The sequence below is a fragment of the Ochotona princeps genome, chromosome 1 (assembly GCF_030435755.1).
Source record: "Ochotona princeps isolate mOchPri1 chromosome 1, mOchPri1.hap1, whole genome shotgun sequence".
Classification (NCBI taxonomy): Eukaryota; Metazoa; Chordata; class Mammalia; order Lagomorpha; family Ochotonidae; genus Ochotona; species Ochotona princeps.
This window is the reverse complement of record NC_080832.1, coordinates 118,627,421-118,643,129: the sequence shown is the minus strand read 5'-3', so window position 1 is coordinate 118,643,129 and position 15,709 is coordinate 118,627,421. Positions and strand designations below refer to the sequence as shown.

General features: G+C 40.4%; 1 protein-coding gene across 1 annotated transcript; it reads right to left on the bottom strand.

Moving 5' to 3' along the window:
- Window positions 1-2,137: 2,137 nt before the first annotated feature.
- Window positions 2,138-3,211, bottom strand: LOC101526772 (olfactory receptor 2B11-like). The gene is made up of 2 exons (XM_012930686.3): window positions 3,190-3,211; window positions 2,138-3,105 (listed from the first exon to the last, which is right to left on the bottom strand). Exons 1-2 carry the CDS (start codon window positions 3,209-3,211, stop codon window positions 2,138-2,140), a joined length of 990 nt encoding a protein of 329 aa, XP_012786140.3.
- Between the last annotated feature and the right edge of the window lie 12,498 nt (window positions 3,212-15,709).

Genomic DNA, 15,709 nt, shown 5'->3' with positions numbered 1-15,709 from the left:
GAAGATGAGAGTTTAGAAACCCCGACTGGCTTCACTGGGCACTGGTTCCTGGAATGTAGAGACAGCTGCTGTAATCAAGCTTGGGCAACAAAAAGTTCTCCTAATATCCTATAGTTAATGTGATTTTTCTTGCGCTCTGAAACACATATGGCACTTTCTTTTTAAACTTTAATTATGGAAAATTTGAAACATGCATAAAAGTACACAGAAATGTAATCTTTTGGATTCCTGAAATATGAAGGTCTGTAAAAATTTCATGAGCAATGTGTTATGGAACTACCACGCACAAAATTCAAAAATGCTTTTGCTCTAAAATGCAATTATTGTTTAAGTGAAGTTCCATGAACTTTTTGAAGTACCATCAAAGTAAACTCCTGATCATTTAGTTATTTTTTATCTATCCTCTCTCAGCAACCAATACATATTTACTCAACACTCAAATACACATGGAACTTTATTCAGGATAGACTAGATAATCAGATCACAAAACAAATCTTAAAAAGCTGAAGATTTGAATTATATCAAGTATCTTTTGTGCCCTTAATGTGATAAAACTAGAAATGAATACAGGATGTTATGTGACTTGAACATTGTAAGGCTCCGTTGCCCTGGTGATGTGCTGGCTCTACACTGCCTCTTAGGGGTCCAGCCAGAGGTCCCAGGGAATTCCGATGCAAACTCTGGGTCCGATGCAAACTCTGCCCACTTCCATAGCTGCAGAAGTCTTCAAACATCATTTAGCTCCTGAAAGTCAATGGTACCAAGAAGATTGAAACTTAATGCAGTTTATGAATTTAGGAGGTACACACAGTGGGACGTCCAAAGGTCACTGAGGGCATTCTCTCAAAAGATAGTTTGTATAGGAGGGTTGGCTATAAAGCCCAACCGAGTGGCCTCTCTACTTCCTGGCTCACCAAGGGATCTTTCTTTTGCAAGCATCCATTTTAGTTCTGTATCACCCTCACCAAACCCCTACCTCCAAGCAACGTTGTCACCCACTTTTGAAGTTGAACCTCCAGAACAATGAACTGAGTAACCTCTTTATTGAATTAGTTTATCTCAGATATTTCATTATGGTAGTGTCGAGCTAGCTAATAATACAGGATAAGAACTGGAAAATTCACAAATAAAAGTATGTGAAAATAAAGTAACAGTTCCTGGACAAGCAAAAAGTCAATGATGGAATCAGAAGAAAATATAAAATTTATTGATAGAACTGAACATAAATATATAGCAATCTAAACTGAATGACATGCAGCAAAAGCAATTCTAACAAGATAAAAATTATAGCCACAAATGTCTATTTTAAATAAAAAAGAGCTTACATAAACAATCTTCCACCCCACAAACCTAGATAAACAGAGAAAACTAATCCAAATTTTGACAGATGGAAACATACAGTATCTTAATAATTCTATTATCTTTCTAGTCTGTATTTTATTTATTTCTTCTGTTACATTATTATTGTCAAAATATGTTAAAATAGACTTGGAAGATTAAATCCAGGAAAGTTGCAAGATATAAAAGCAAGATACACCTTTTTAAAGATTTATTTATGTATTTGAAAGGCAAGAATGAGACAGAAAACTTCAAGAAAATTTGTTTAAGATTTATTCCATAATATCAAATACCCTTAGAATTTTTCACTGATAGTAAACCAAAAAATTTCAGGGTCCAGTGTAATGGTTAAGGTCCTCGCTTTGAACGCCCCGGGATCCCATATGGGCACCGGTTCTAATCCTGGCAGCTCCACTTCCCATCCAGCTCCCTGCTTGTGGCCTGGGAAGCAGTCAAGGATAAAGCCTTGGGACCCTGCACCCGCGTTGGAGATCCGGAAAGAAGTTTCTGGCTCCTGGCTTTGGATCGGCACAGCACCAGCCTTTGTGGCCACTTGAGAAGTGAATCATCGGACAAAAGATCTTCCTCTTTGTCTCTCCTCCTTTCTGTACATCTGCCTTTCCAATAAAATAAATAAATCTTAAAAAAAATTTTCAAAGCATTTTCAAACTAAATTTTAGGGACTTTGCTATGAAGGTGGTCTTCATAAATAAATGTTTTCTTGATTTGACTTTTGAACATGGTTTTGATTTAGTGTATTATTGTATGGCTTTCACATTAACAGCAAATCATCATTTTCTCATACACTCCCAGACGAAATGAACTTCTTCAGAAGCCTCTTCAAAGCTCCTATAACTTCCTTGTTCCTCAGAGTGTAGATGAATGGATTGGCCATAGGAGTAATAACACAGTAAAACAGGGTCAAGACTTTGATCAGGTCTTGCGGACCATCCCCTGAGGGCTGCATGTAAATGTAGATGCCAGGTCCGTAAAATAATGACACCACAAGCAGGTGTGATGAGCATGTGTTGAAGGCCTTAAGTCTCCCAGCAGCAGAAGGAATTCGAAATACAGCTTTGGCAATGTAACTGTAAGAGACAAGAATCATTGAGAGGGGACCCATTATCAGGAGGGTGGCCACCACAGATAAAATAAGCTCATTGACTGTGGTATCCACACAAGCCATCTTAATAAGACCAGGCAGCTCACAAAAGAAGTGGTCCAATACCTGGTTCCCACAGAGAGGCAGCTGGACTGTGAGAGTGGACTGCAGTAGTGAATTGGCCAGACCTGTGAGCCATGCAGTGCTCGACAGGCGCAAGCAGAGCTTATGATCCATGATCACAGAGTACCTTAGAGGCTTACACACAGCGACATAGCGGTCTAGCGCCATGATGCCAAGCAAGACACATTCAGTACAGCCTAGCCAGTGAAATACATAGGCCTGGGCTATGCAACCGGTATATGTGATGTTCTTGTTCGGCCCCCCTAAGTTGAACAGCATTTGAGGTACAGTTGTAGTGGTGAAGCAGAGATCCAAAAAGGAAAGGTTGGTGAGAAAATAATACATGGGACTTTTGAGTTGGGAATCGAATTGAGAGACCAAAATAATAGCAATGTTTCCCAACAACGTGAACAAATAAGAGGTCATGAGGACAAAGAAAAGAGGAAGATCCAGCCATGGATATTTGGTAAGGCCCATGAGAATAAAATCTTCTGGAAAACTTTCATTCATGTGTTTCACTGAATTTTGATGAGAAGGATCTGCTGAAATCAAAGAAGGTGAGAGTGATTAAAAAAAATTCTGAGTTGGCAGAATTAAAGTAAATATGGAAGAAAAATGGGGCATACCTTCATCAGAAATCATAGCCATGTATGAACTAATTATTACATTTGACATTATAAAGTCACATTTGAAAAGCTTTGTTTGTGTGGAAAATGATTTTGTGTTTCCCACATTAAAGTCGTGTTGATGAGTGAACATTAAGTCTTAAGCCAATGGAAGGAGGCAGCATCTTTGTCTCTCAGATCCCAGACAGCTGAAAAAAATTGATTGAGCTAGATTTGATCAGCCAGATGCTTCCACTTAGAATTTGAATGTAGTGAAATTACACAATGGAATGAAGAGCAGAAGGGACTGCTGGAAATCCAGATCAGCTGTCTTCCTGATGTACATCCCGTGGTGACACACCAAAGGATGTGTTCTTAGAGTCTCTTCCAGAGGTAGGATATTGGCTTGGATGTGGCTTGTTTCTGGGTGTGTGTGTGTGTGTGTGTGTGTGTGTGTGTGTGTGTGTCTTTGGCCAATTTTTGTTCTTGACCTTTCCCTTTGATTCTGTGAACTACCACTCTTCTACTTTTTTCTTTTTCTGTTCCAGTGATTGGAATTGCTGTTCCTTGTGTACAATCGAGCCCCTTGACTAATTCAAAAACTGGTAACAGAAAATAAGTCGAAATGTTCTGTAAGTCAGGTCACCGATGATGAAAAGAGTTGTGTGCCAAGAATTAGAATTAGACTATATGAAGTGTTCATGGTGCTCCACCACCCACTGTCCTTTCTAGCCCTGGCAGTCTTCTTTTTTTGGTCTGGCTGTTGTAGCTTTTAATTATCAATTTAATAGGTATTAAGCATTAACATTTCTTCTTTTCTGAATTCATTGGAAAATGAAAAAATGAAGGGAGAGAAATGTGTGAATGAATCTGTGCCTCCAGTTCAGGGCCTGAAGGAAGAGAGCACAATGAATCCTACAGACAGATCAGATTCAGTCAGAGAAAAAGGAAGTGGTTGAGCCAGACATCCTTGGATCTATCTGTCAAACTCACCAATATGATTAATTCATCTTTCTTTTGTGAAGCTATGAATGGGCAATGCGACAAACTGAAAACCTTTTTCCTCTACATTCAACTTTCGATCAACATAATAAAAATTATTCTGTTTTATGAAACATGGAGGTTAGAGAACAAGTATTTCCTCCTCTCCCAATAAAGTTTTAATAGGAAAGAATGAACAAAATATAGGGGAGAAAATTAGAAAAGGAATTTGCCGTAAGAAGCACCCACACTGAAGGGCAGCAGGGCTATGTAGCCAGCACATTAAAAGGGTTTCAGATTGCACAAGATGAGGCAACCCCAAAGATTTTCAGAAGGAAGAAAATATACGTACAAACCAGAAAGTAAATAAAAAATGAACAAGGTGTCTTCACAGCGACTGGGAAAGTGAGACTATAAGACTTAAAAATACTGAGGAAAAAGAATTTCAAATCTGGAATTCCATCTGGAACCAAACAGCATGAAGCTGGAATGGGACATTTAAAAATATATAGCATCCCTAAAGTTTTATCTTCCAGGCATCATTTCTTTGGAAGCTGCTGGAGGATATGTGCCACCAAAATGATAAAGAGAAAAAGAAGATATCTAAGATCAGAAAGCCTACATGAAATGAAGGAATCCTTCATGACAATGGGGAAGAGACAGCTTGGAAATAAGCAGCACTGAAAAGGCTGCAGAAGCCAAGTCTCCAAGCAAAATGGGAAAAGCCAGGTCTCTAAAGAGAAAATTAAAGAGAATTGGCCCAACTTGTCACTTTGGGATGGCAGAACAGAGAGAAGACTTCTAGGTAACCACAATCCAATATAGGATTTTACTGAGGCTAAGGTTTGAGCAGTTAGGAAAATGTAAACCCTTGATGCTAATCTAGTCCAAAAGCACGATGCATGAATTTTTGGAGACTAAGGAACACCTCTCTCTGTGTCTCCTACTGTCTCTCTCTCATATAAGAATTAAATATGTTGGGCCCAGCACCATGGCTCAGTGGCTAAATCCTCATCTTGAACACGCCAGAATCTCATATGAGTGCTACTTTGTGTCCTGGCTGTTCCACTTCCCATCCAGTTCCCTGCTTGTGGCCTGGGAAAACAATAGAGGGTGGTCCAAAGCCATGGGACCCTGCACATCAGTGTGGATGACCTGGGAGGGGCTCCTGGCTCCTGGCTTTGAATTGGTTCAGCTCCGGCCATTGCAGCCATTTGGGGACTGAGCCAGGAGGTACAACATTTTTCCTGGTATAGACCAAAGCTTGTTAAGAAGTATGATTAAATAGAAGAAAACAGAGAAATTTTGAAGAACATATTTCCTCTGGAAAGTGAGAAATAGTGAGGAAAGGCACTGCTATTTTTCATTGCAAGCTCATGTTAATATTTATTTTTGAACTCTGACTATTTGCATCTGTAAGAAAAAATAGGGACCGGCGCCATGGCCTAGCGGCTAAAGTCCTCGCCTTGAACGCCCCGGGATCCCATATGGGCGCCGGTTCTAATCCCGGCATCTCCACTTCCTATCCAGCTCCCTGCTTGTGGCCTGGGAAAGCAGTCGAGGACGGCCCAATGCATTGGGACCCTGCACCCGCGTGGGAGACCCAGAAGAGGTTCCTGGTCCCCGGCTTCAGATCGCGCACACTGGCCGTTGAGGCTCACTTGGGGAGTGAATCATTGGACAGAAGATCTTCCTCTCTGTCTCTCCTCCTCTCTGTATATCTGACTTTGTAATAAAATAAATAAATCTTTAAAAAAAAGAAAAAATAGAAATTAAGTAAAGAAAAAATAGAAAGTGTTTCTTTTTAAAAAGATTTGTTTATTTGAAAGGCAGAATAACAGAGAATGGTAGAGACACACACAGAGAGGGAGATCTTTCACTCAATGGTTCTTTCCCCCAAATGAGCACAATAGCCAGGGCTGGTCCAGTCTGAAGCCAGGAGCCCAGAATTCCATCCAGTTCTTCCACGTAGGTTGCAGAAGCGGTACCCAATCCATCTTACACTACTTTTTCAGGTGCATCAGCAGGTGGCTGGATTGGAAATGAAGCAGTTGGAATTTGAACTGGTGGCCATGTGGTGCTATCATCACAGGTGTTAGCTTAACCTTCCATGCCCCAATGCTAGCCCCAGAAAGTATCTTAATATTTATAAATGATGATAAGCAGCATAACAGGTAAAGGCCATGTTTGAACAGATAAATAACATACATCATCAGTTGTTACCAAAGAGACAACGTTTCTGAATCAAACATGCTTAGTTCTGTCTATCACATTTGCAGATCTGATAAATTCAATTGCATAATATGTACATATTGGTGTGGCAAAAAAAAAAATCTACTAAAATGATTTGCTTCTAAAACAAGAAAATCTTTGGGCCCTGTGGCGTGGCCTAGCGGCTAAAGTCCTTGCGGCTAAAGTCCTCGCCTTGACTGCCCCGGATCCCATATGGGCACTGGCTCTAATCCCAGAGGCTCCACTTCCCATCCAGCTCCCTGCTTGTGGCCTGGGAAAGCAGTTGAGGACGGCCCAGAGCACGGGATCCTGCACCAGTGTGGGAGACCTGGAGGAGGTTCCAGGTTCCCAGCTTCGGATTGGCTCAGCACCGGCCGTTGCGCTCACTTGGGGAGTGGGTCATTGGACGGAAGATCTTCCTTTGTGTCTCTCCTCTCTGTATATCTGACTTTGTAATGAAAATAAATAAATCTTTTTTTTTTTTAAAAAAGAAAGAATTTCACCAGGGACTAAATAAAAAAAAAAAAAAGGAAATCTTTAATACTAAGCTAAGGAGTCAGGTCAAATGGAAGATTTTCAGGAGGGATAAGACATAATTAGAGCAGTACTTTAGAATGTTTACTATGGCAACATTTTACTGGACTATAGAAGAGACAAAGTTGAGAGGTCATAGGGCAGGCTATTGGAGAGATACTGAGAATGTTAGCTGGACTATGAAAATCAAGAGCAAGAGATGGATATAAAGCAAAAGATGCAGTTAAAAGAAGCTGATATTTTAATCTAAGATGTTGCAATAATGAAAATGAAGCTAACAGAATGGGGCATATATGTGAGGATTGATTGGAATAGACAATTTAATAACAGAGACCTAAAAAAAGGGTAAATTCTCAGTGTGGCCTATAAGAATTAGCTCAAAGTTCTGTTTACCGGAGGAATTTCTGTTGCTTCCAGACAAGTGTAGGTCAATTTCACCAGCGCCAATTTGCAAAATATCATACGACTATATGACTCCCTGTCTGGGATGGTTTGTGTCAGCTGTTTAATTACCAAAGGCAGGAACTGGGGTGGATATAGAGGTAGACAGTGGCAAGGGAGATGTATCCAAAAATAGAAGATAGAAATCTACATTTTAAGTGAAGATACAGAGCAGAATGCATTTCTACCTCTGAATAAAAGATGGACTCCCAATGAAACCATTAGATATATCTTGACAATCAGATGCTGGACCTTCTACCATTGTCTGTACCTACAATGTACATGATGGACTTGTGATTGTTGTTGAAGGACTATACTATTGTAATAATATAAAGGAAATCAGTGTCAGGGAGATGGAATGGAGAGGGTGAAAGGGGAAATCCTAGAGCCTAAAGGAATAGTATGAAAAATAGGCGGTAGCCTAGCGGCTGAAGTCCAGTTCTAGTCTTGGCTGCTTCATTTCCCATCCAACTCCCTGCCTGTGGCCTGAGAAAGCAGTCAAGTACTGCTCAAAGTCCTGCACCCAGAAGTTCCTGGCTCCTGGCTTTGGATCAGCTTTGCTCTGGCTGTTACAGCCACTTGGGAGTGACCCAGCAGATGGAAAATCTTTCTCTCTGTATCTGCTTCTCTCTGTATATCTGCCTTCCAATAAAACAAACAAATCAATAAATCTTTTAAAAATTGAAATTAAAAGAAAATGAATCTGTTTTACAGAAAGTCAGTATATTTGCATATATCATGGCAAAACAAAAAAGTGGAAACACTGTACTCTGTCAAAAATAGTCTCAACATTTTTGCTTCTTATGTATCATCATTCATACTGATTGATTCTCAAATTGAGTTTCAAAATATTAGATTTAATGTAAGTGATGTTTATTGACTGCCTTCTCTCATTCTTTCCCTTCTCCTAGACCATTAGATCTTTTGGATATAATTATGGAATTGAGGTAAATGACTAACAGCCATTAATCTGGTATAATGAAAATGCATTTAGCTCACTGAGGCATCTTATCTCATTTGATCTTATACAAGGTTCAGAACTTTCGTTTTTTATTTTTTAAAAACCAAACAAAACCCAAGGCTATCTAGACACAAACATCATCAGAACATACCTCTTCTCATTTGGACTGGTATGAAGTGGGTGCACTAGCTATGGAAGTCTAGCCGGGAGAAAGGCTGTGGAAGGGTCGCAGTCTCACGGTCCTGAGAGAGGTGGGCAGGCCAGTGCACCTGCAAGAGTCACCTTGGCCTGGAAGGTAGGATGACTATTATCCTGCCAGCTGAAAGTATTCTCTATTGGTTCCAAGTCCGACACAAAGGCAGATAAAACAGATTATCAACTAGGGTGACAATGATCCCTTAGGAACTGTCCTTGATGAATGAATTTCCCTGGGGAAGTTATATCTGTCTTGTGTTTCCCATTCTTGCTGTGAGTATAAATTGCATCAGTTTTCCCATTCATTAATGCTTAATAGCAAGGGAGAGTGTGATTTAGCCCTACCAATTTTCAGAATGTAAACCAAAAATGTGATAATAGCAAGTGTTTAACACATTCTAGATGCTTTAAATGAAAACCACACTCCTAACAACTCCATGTAGTGCACTACTGCCCACATTTTATACTTAGGGAACTTGAAGCTTTGAGAAGATAAATAGTTTGCCCAAGGTTTAAAAAGCTCACACATTTCCAGAATTCAAGCACTAAGGGGATGCTTTGCAAATGCTGTGAGTGAACACTGACTCTTTTGTACCTACAGCATGTGGGGTATGTGCTTGTTTGGTCTTTTCAGTCATACTGAAAGCACCTCGAGGAAAATAATCATGTTCTCATTTCCAACTGTCCTAAGCACCATTGCTAGTCTAATTAAGATCCCCTTCCTGCTTGTTCAACTATCTCCATCATGTGAAGAGGCTCTCAGAGTGAATCAGTCCAAAAAACAGGGTGAAACAACAACAACAACAACAAAAGATTTCTAACTCCTTTAAAAATGAAATTATTTTTAAAATATTGATTTATTTGAGATGCAGAGTGACAGAGAGGCAAAGAAGGAGATAACTTAACTCACTTGTTTACTCTTCAAATGGCCAACAGCTGGGGTAGGCCAATCTGAAATTGGGAGCCAAGAACTCCACCTAGGTCTCCCATGTGAGGCAGGAACTCAAGTACTTAGCCATAATCTGTCGTTTTCCAAGCACATTTGTAGAGAATTTGGATCCAAAAAGACACTTCACAGCCTCAAAGCTTCCTTTCCAGGCTTCCCTTCCAAAGTCATTGGCTATCATCATGGGTAACCTCTTGTTTGGGACTGTGCCATATGATCCCTTTCCTTTCTACTTTTAAATCTAAAGACTCGGGGAGAAAGAGAACATGACCAAGGCCCTAGATATTGATGGCTAGAGTCTAAATGACGGAGTGTATTAACTTCGGCTCTTAACATGGCCTGTTCCTTCTCCATGGAGAATCTCCTTATAAATATCTGATTACTCCAACACTAAAGTGACTTAAAATACAATTTACAAGGCTGGTTTCTTCTCCTTGCACAAAACAGGAGATTAATATAGGCTTCCTAATTCATAAATTTAAAGTTTGAGGCCAGTCTAGGTCACTTGATTTTGTTTAGTCATAAATTTTGTCCTTGACTCTAATAAAATTGAATATATATTTTAAAATATATATATATATTTTATTAATTACATTGCATTAAGTGACACAGTTTCATAAGCTCTGGGAATTCCCCCACCTCTCCCCGTACCCTCCCCCCCATGGTGGATATTCATATATTTTCATATATATATATATGAAGCAAGGGCTACAGAGTTAGGCAGATCTGAATTTGAAATTAAACTTTACCTTTTACTAGCTATGTTATAATGAACTTCACTGAACCTGCATCTTCATCTTCAAAGAGCTGATTATAATGCATATTTAACAGATGGCTAGATCAATTAAATGAGATAGTGTCTGAAAATACTGGAATATACAAGACTTCCAGTAGCTAATTCCTCCTCCCCTCGATGACAAGTATGTGAATGAGTTAATGCAGAATTGTAGACGGCATGGACAATCCTTACTTTAAGCTCTGTGTATAATATTTTATTCATTCAAAGCAAGGTTTATTTATTTAGTTTATTTGAAAAACAGGTGTACAAAGAGAGAGAGGGAGAGAGAGAGAGAGAGAGAGATCCCATATTCTGCAACAGTCAGGACTGGGTTGGCTGTGCCTCCCATGTAGGTAGCAGGGATCCTACTTGATTGAGCTGTAACCTGAAGTCTTGCTGAATACACAATAATAGGAAGATGAGGAGCAGAATTGGGACTTGAATCCAGGCACTCTAATATGTGATGCCAGGGTTCCAAGTGGCATTTTCACCACTGCTGACAAATGCCTATCCCTGTGTATAATATTTTTACACCTGAATTTTGAAAATGTAATGCACTTGCTTCAAAATCACCTGGAATGTTTCTAAGAAATGCACCTTTGTAGGTCCCTAGCCAAACCAGCATTAAAACCTTTGGGGATGAGTCTAAAGGAACTACTTTAACTAGTTCCCCAGGTGATTCAAACTCACATGTAAGCTGAGGGAATCACTGCAACAGAGGATCATTCCGCTTTTGTAATTTGCAGAACTAAACTTCAATTCCTAGGGAGCCAATTTATTTATTCCCTTAGAGACTAAAATTCTTCCTTGGAGACTAGATGCTTTTAAGCCAGTATAAACTATTCTTGTTATTATCTAATAATACTTACAAAATCACATGTAAAGAAATAGCACAATATTAGGTTCTTTAGAAGCAATATTATATCAGAATTCAGAAAAGGGTTTAAGGATTGCAAAGTTTTCCTTTAACTTCTCTTCCTCATTAAAAAGAGAGTGGGGGAGAAAGAGAGAGAGAACAGAGAAGAGCTTCAGCAAACGTATCACAAAAAAAGTTCTGGAAAGGCTATGAATACTCATCTATTGGTGGCTAGAGGATTACTGATGGAACGTTATAGGTGATAAAGTACAGATTGAATAGAGAAAACCTGGCAAGTCATACTAAAGAATTCAATAGCTATATAAAGCAATGGGTGCAATTTCCTTTCATAAAATACTATAAGTATATTTTATTTATATTTGTGCAGATAAAATAACATATCATTGTTTATTATTACTACATATCTAAAAGAAATAATATATTTTTAAAATTAGCCTGAAAAATAACCAACTGGAAACTACTTATAAATGAAGTTTAGCAGAGCATAAACCAAAGTTGTGCATGGCTACAGAACCCATGCACTTATAGCTTGATAAATAGAATCACAAGTATGTACTTTCCAGGCTTGCCAGTCAGTTCTCTGTCTAAAGGCAGAATATTTTAGCCAGCGCTGTGGCATAGCCATTAAAGCCTCGACCTGCAATGCCAGGATTCCACATGTACAGGAGTCCCGGCTGCTTTCACTTTTTAAACATCTCCTTGCTTTGGAAAAATGGATAATTTCCTCAACTTAAAGGTAATAATCATAAATCCATTTCAGTTTAAATAAACTGAATAAAATCCACAGTAAATGCAATACTTTTTCTAAGAATACTAACTCAAGGTCTTAATTCTTCCTATGGAGAGTCAAGGATGGAAGTAGTCATTGTGCTCCGAAACTGAACGGAAGGAAGAGGCAGTAAAGTTTGCCTCCTGGTTTGCTTTCTTTTTCAAGTCACCAGATCTCACTTATGTGCTTCTTCCAGACTGACAGTCATAGGGTTATAGTACCTTATCCTATTTGAAATAACGTGATTCTAACAACAACCGCCAAGTCTGATGATTTGGAGGTCACTGGTGATCTTTTGAGTGTCCAATTTACAGATAACGTTTGAATATGATGGTAAAACCAAAAGGTTGGTTTTCCTCTCCAATCATTCTAAAATGTGGGTACACATGAGAAATTTCCATCTTGAGAGTGTGGTTTCAGGTAAATGTTCTTAAAGAAAGACTTCTGATGATTCTACCCTTCCCACCAACACACAAGAATCTGAGTTGCCGTTGGTCTATGAACACAGCTGAGTGCAACTGCCACAAGGGCAGGAGAACGTCCACGTTATCATAGGTCAGGGTGGTTGAGTTGAGGCCCATGGCACCCATCACTAACACGTTCACACAACACTTTTCCTGTGTCCACAAAACGATACTAAGAGTTATGAAAAGTACATGTCGCTGCAGTTGGAAAGTCTGGGACTAGTTTAAACTCCCATCAGCTAAGGCATGTGAACCTCAGCGCCTGCCCTGTTCTTACACAGCACAGTGAGGATTCCAATGAGGATCCTGTGCGTGCTGTGAGTGCACACACTCAGGCAAGGATTCATCCCAGGAAAAAGTTTTGATAAACATGAATGCAATATGTTATAAAATTATGCATTAAAAAATTAATTCACCAAGCTACACCTTTTGCCTTAGCATTGAAGATAGTTAAGAATTAAATGTACTTTTGGGCCCACCGTCGTGGCCTAGCGACTAAAGTCCTTGCCTTGAATGCGCCGGGATCCCATATGGGTGCCGGTTCTAATCCCAGCAGCTCCACTTCCCATCCAGCTCCCTGCTTGTGGATCCCATATGGGTGCCGGTTCTAATCCCAGCAGCTCCACTTCCCATCCAGCTCCCTGCTTGTGGATCCCATATGGGTGCCGGTTCTAATCCCAGCAGCTCCACTTTCCATCCAGCTCCTGCTTATGGCCTGGGAAAGCAGTCGAGACCCAGAAGAGGTTCCTGGTGAGACCTGGAAGAGGTTCCTGGTTCCTGGCTTTGGATTGGCGCAGCACTGGCAGTTGCGCTCACTTGGGAAGTGAATCATCGGCTAGAAGATCTTTCTCTCTGTCTCTCCTGCTCTCTGTATATCTGACTTTGTAATAAAAGTAAATAAATCTTTTTTTAAAAAAAGAATTAAATGTACTTTGGCACAAATGCTCTTTTTGATACCTTACTTGTTCCAATTTTTACCTATCGGCCATACAACTTTTACTTGTTTTGTGTTCTTAGTGCCACCGATTTGCATCAATCAGGAAAGACTGGTTTTTACAATGAAGTAACAAATTAACTCAAATTCTCTGTGGCTTAAACATTAAATGCCACAAACCCATTTGGCACCAACTGAGGCATTCATTCAGCATCCTTCTCCCCGGGGGAACGATGTAATGGAGCAGCTTTATTGGAAATATGGCTGGTCCTCACAAAAGAGCTCAACTAACAACTTGCAGGACAAAAGTGCAAGTGATGTTATTTCACTCACAACTCACACTCGTGGCCAAAGTAAGTCACATGGACCCTCCCAGACCCAAAGGGATCAAGAAGTGCAGATATTACCATGAGCTCAGAAGACAGAGATCTTTGCTGAACAACAGTACATACAAATACTATACATACAAATGTTTTTTATCTATATGATTTTACTGCCTACATCTGAAAATATTTTTGCTATTTATCAAAAGTGATTCAAAAATGGAACTTAGGGAGAGGTCAAGGTGGTGAAGCAGGCACTGGGAGCAAGTTGGGGTGCCTGGGATGCCTATGTGCCATAGGGGTGTCGCTGGGAGCAAGTCCCTTCTCCACTTCCCACCAGCTTCCTGCTAACATGGAGTCTGGGAAGCAACACATAATAACTAGAACACTAGCGTCTCTGCTTTCCACAACACCTTGTCCTTTATCATCCATGCCACTTACATGAAAAACAAATTTGATACTCCTAACATAGCCATGAGATTTTTCTTTATTTTTATTATTTTTATTTTCAATGATTCTATTATTATTTTTTTTTTATAATCTTACATAGTTGATTAGAGTGCAGAGGGTCAAGGGCTACAGGAAAGTGGGTAAGACAAATTGTCTCCACACTAATATCATCATTTTTTCCCCTGTATCTGGGGTCAGGGGAGAAACAAAGGGAGAAGACCCCACCCAGCCTCCCACCCATCCCAGGTCCCTGATGTGGGGCATGCTCCGAGGGTCCTGCTCAAGTGGTTCTGACAGTTCAACAGGTTTGAATTGCTGCCAATCTCGCCATTCCAAGCACAATGAAAACTCTTCATAATCCACTGGATGACATGGTCTCTTCATGGTTGGGGTTCTGAGATCAGCAGTTCAGTTGGAGGGATTTTCAAAGAAATTTCGTCTGAGGTGATCCCAGACATCATTGTTGTGTGTGCTTGCCAGTACAAGGTCCGGCACCATCTGTCACCTCAATTAGCTTATGCACATACTGGTGGTTACAATTGCTGGGTCAGTTCTGCCTCCAGCCCTGTCTGCTACACAAACCAATGGATGTTGGAGCCCAGCCCAATCCTGCCCACCACTCACTTAGCCACATAAACCAGTGGGAGCTGCAGCCTAGTCAGAGTGACCCACAATAACCCCCACCAGGCCTGCCCCCTACACTGGTTCCCATGCTTGCCACTATGTACAGCAGACTTGTTCAATCTGTCCCACATCCCATTTAACTCTCGTACGTGTCCATGGGCATTGAAGCCTAGTTCATCCTAACCAATCCCACTATCCAGCCCACACACATACTGGCAGGTGCCTTTCTGTCTAGCCACCTCTGCCCGCTGTTCAATAAACATATGAATAAACAATAAATCATGTGTGTTCAATATACCTGCTTAGTTTCCCAATATTTTTTAAATTTTTTATTACAAAGTCAGATATACAGAGAGGAAGAGAGACAGAGAGGAAGATCTTCCGTCCGATGATTCACTCCCCAAGTGAGCCGCAACGGCCAGTGCGCGCCGATCCAATGCCGGGAACCAGGAACCTCTTCCAGGTCTCCCACACGGGTGCAGGGTTCCAATGCATTGGGCTGTCCTCGACTGCTTTCCCAGGCCACAAGCAGGGAGCTGGAAGTTTCCCAATATTTTTTAATATTTATTTTATTTTTATTGAAAAGGCAGATTTATAAAAAGGAGGAGAGACAGAGACAGATCTTCCATCCACTGGTTTACTCACCAAATGACCACAATGGCTGGAGCTGAGCCAAGACCTCCTTTCTGGTCTCTCACATCAGTAGAGGATCCCAAAGTACTGGCCCACCCTCCTCTGCTTTCCCAGGCTGCAAGAAGGGAGCTGGATAGGAAGTGGAACAGCCAGGTCACAGACTGGCTCCCATATGCAGTCCTGGCACTTGGAGGTGGAGGATTAGATAATTGAGCCATTTTGCACCGCCTCCCACTGCCAATATTCTTTCTTATATATTGTTCTCTCATAGCTCATTAAAATATAATAATGCAATTATTTGTTTACATATCTGTCATGTTGGAGTTGTGCATTCTAATACTAAACACCTATTACACAGTTTGAGTTTAACTACAAACTGAGTAAGTACATCTTTTAAAA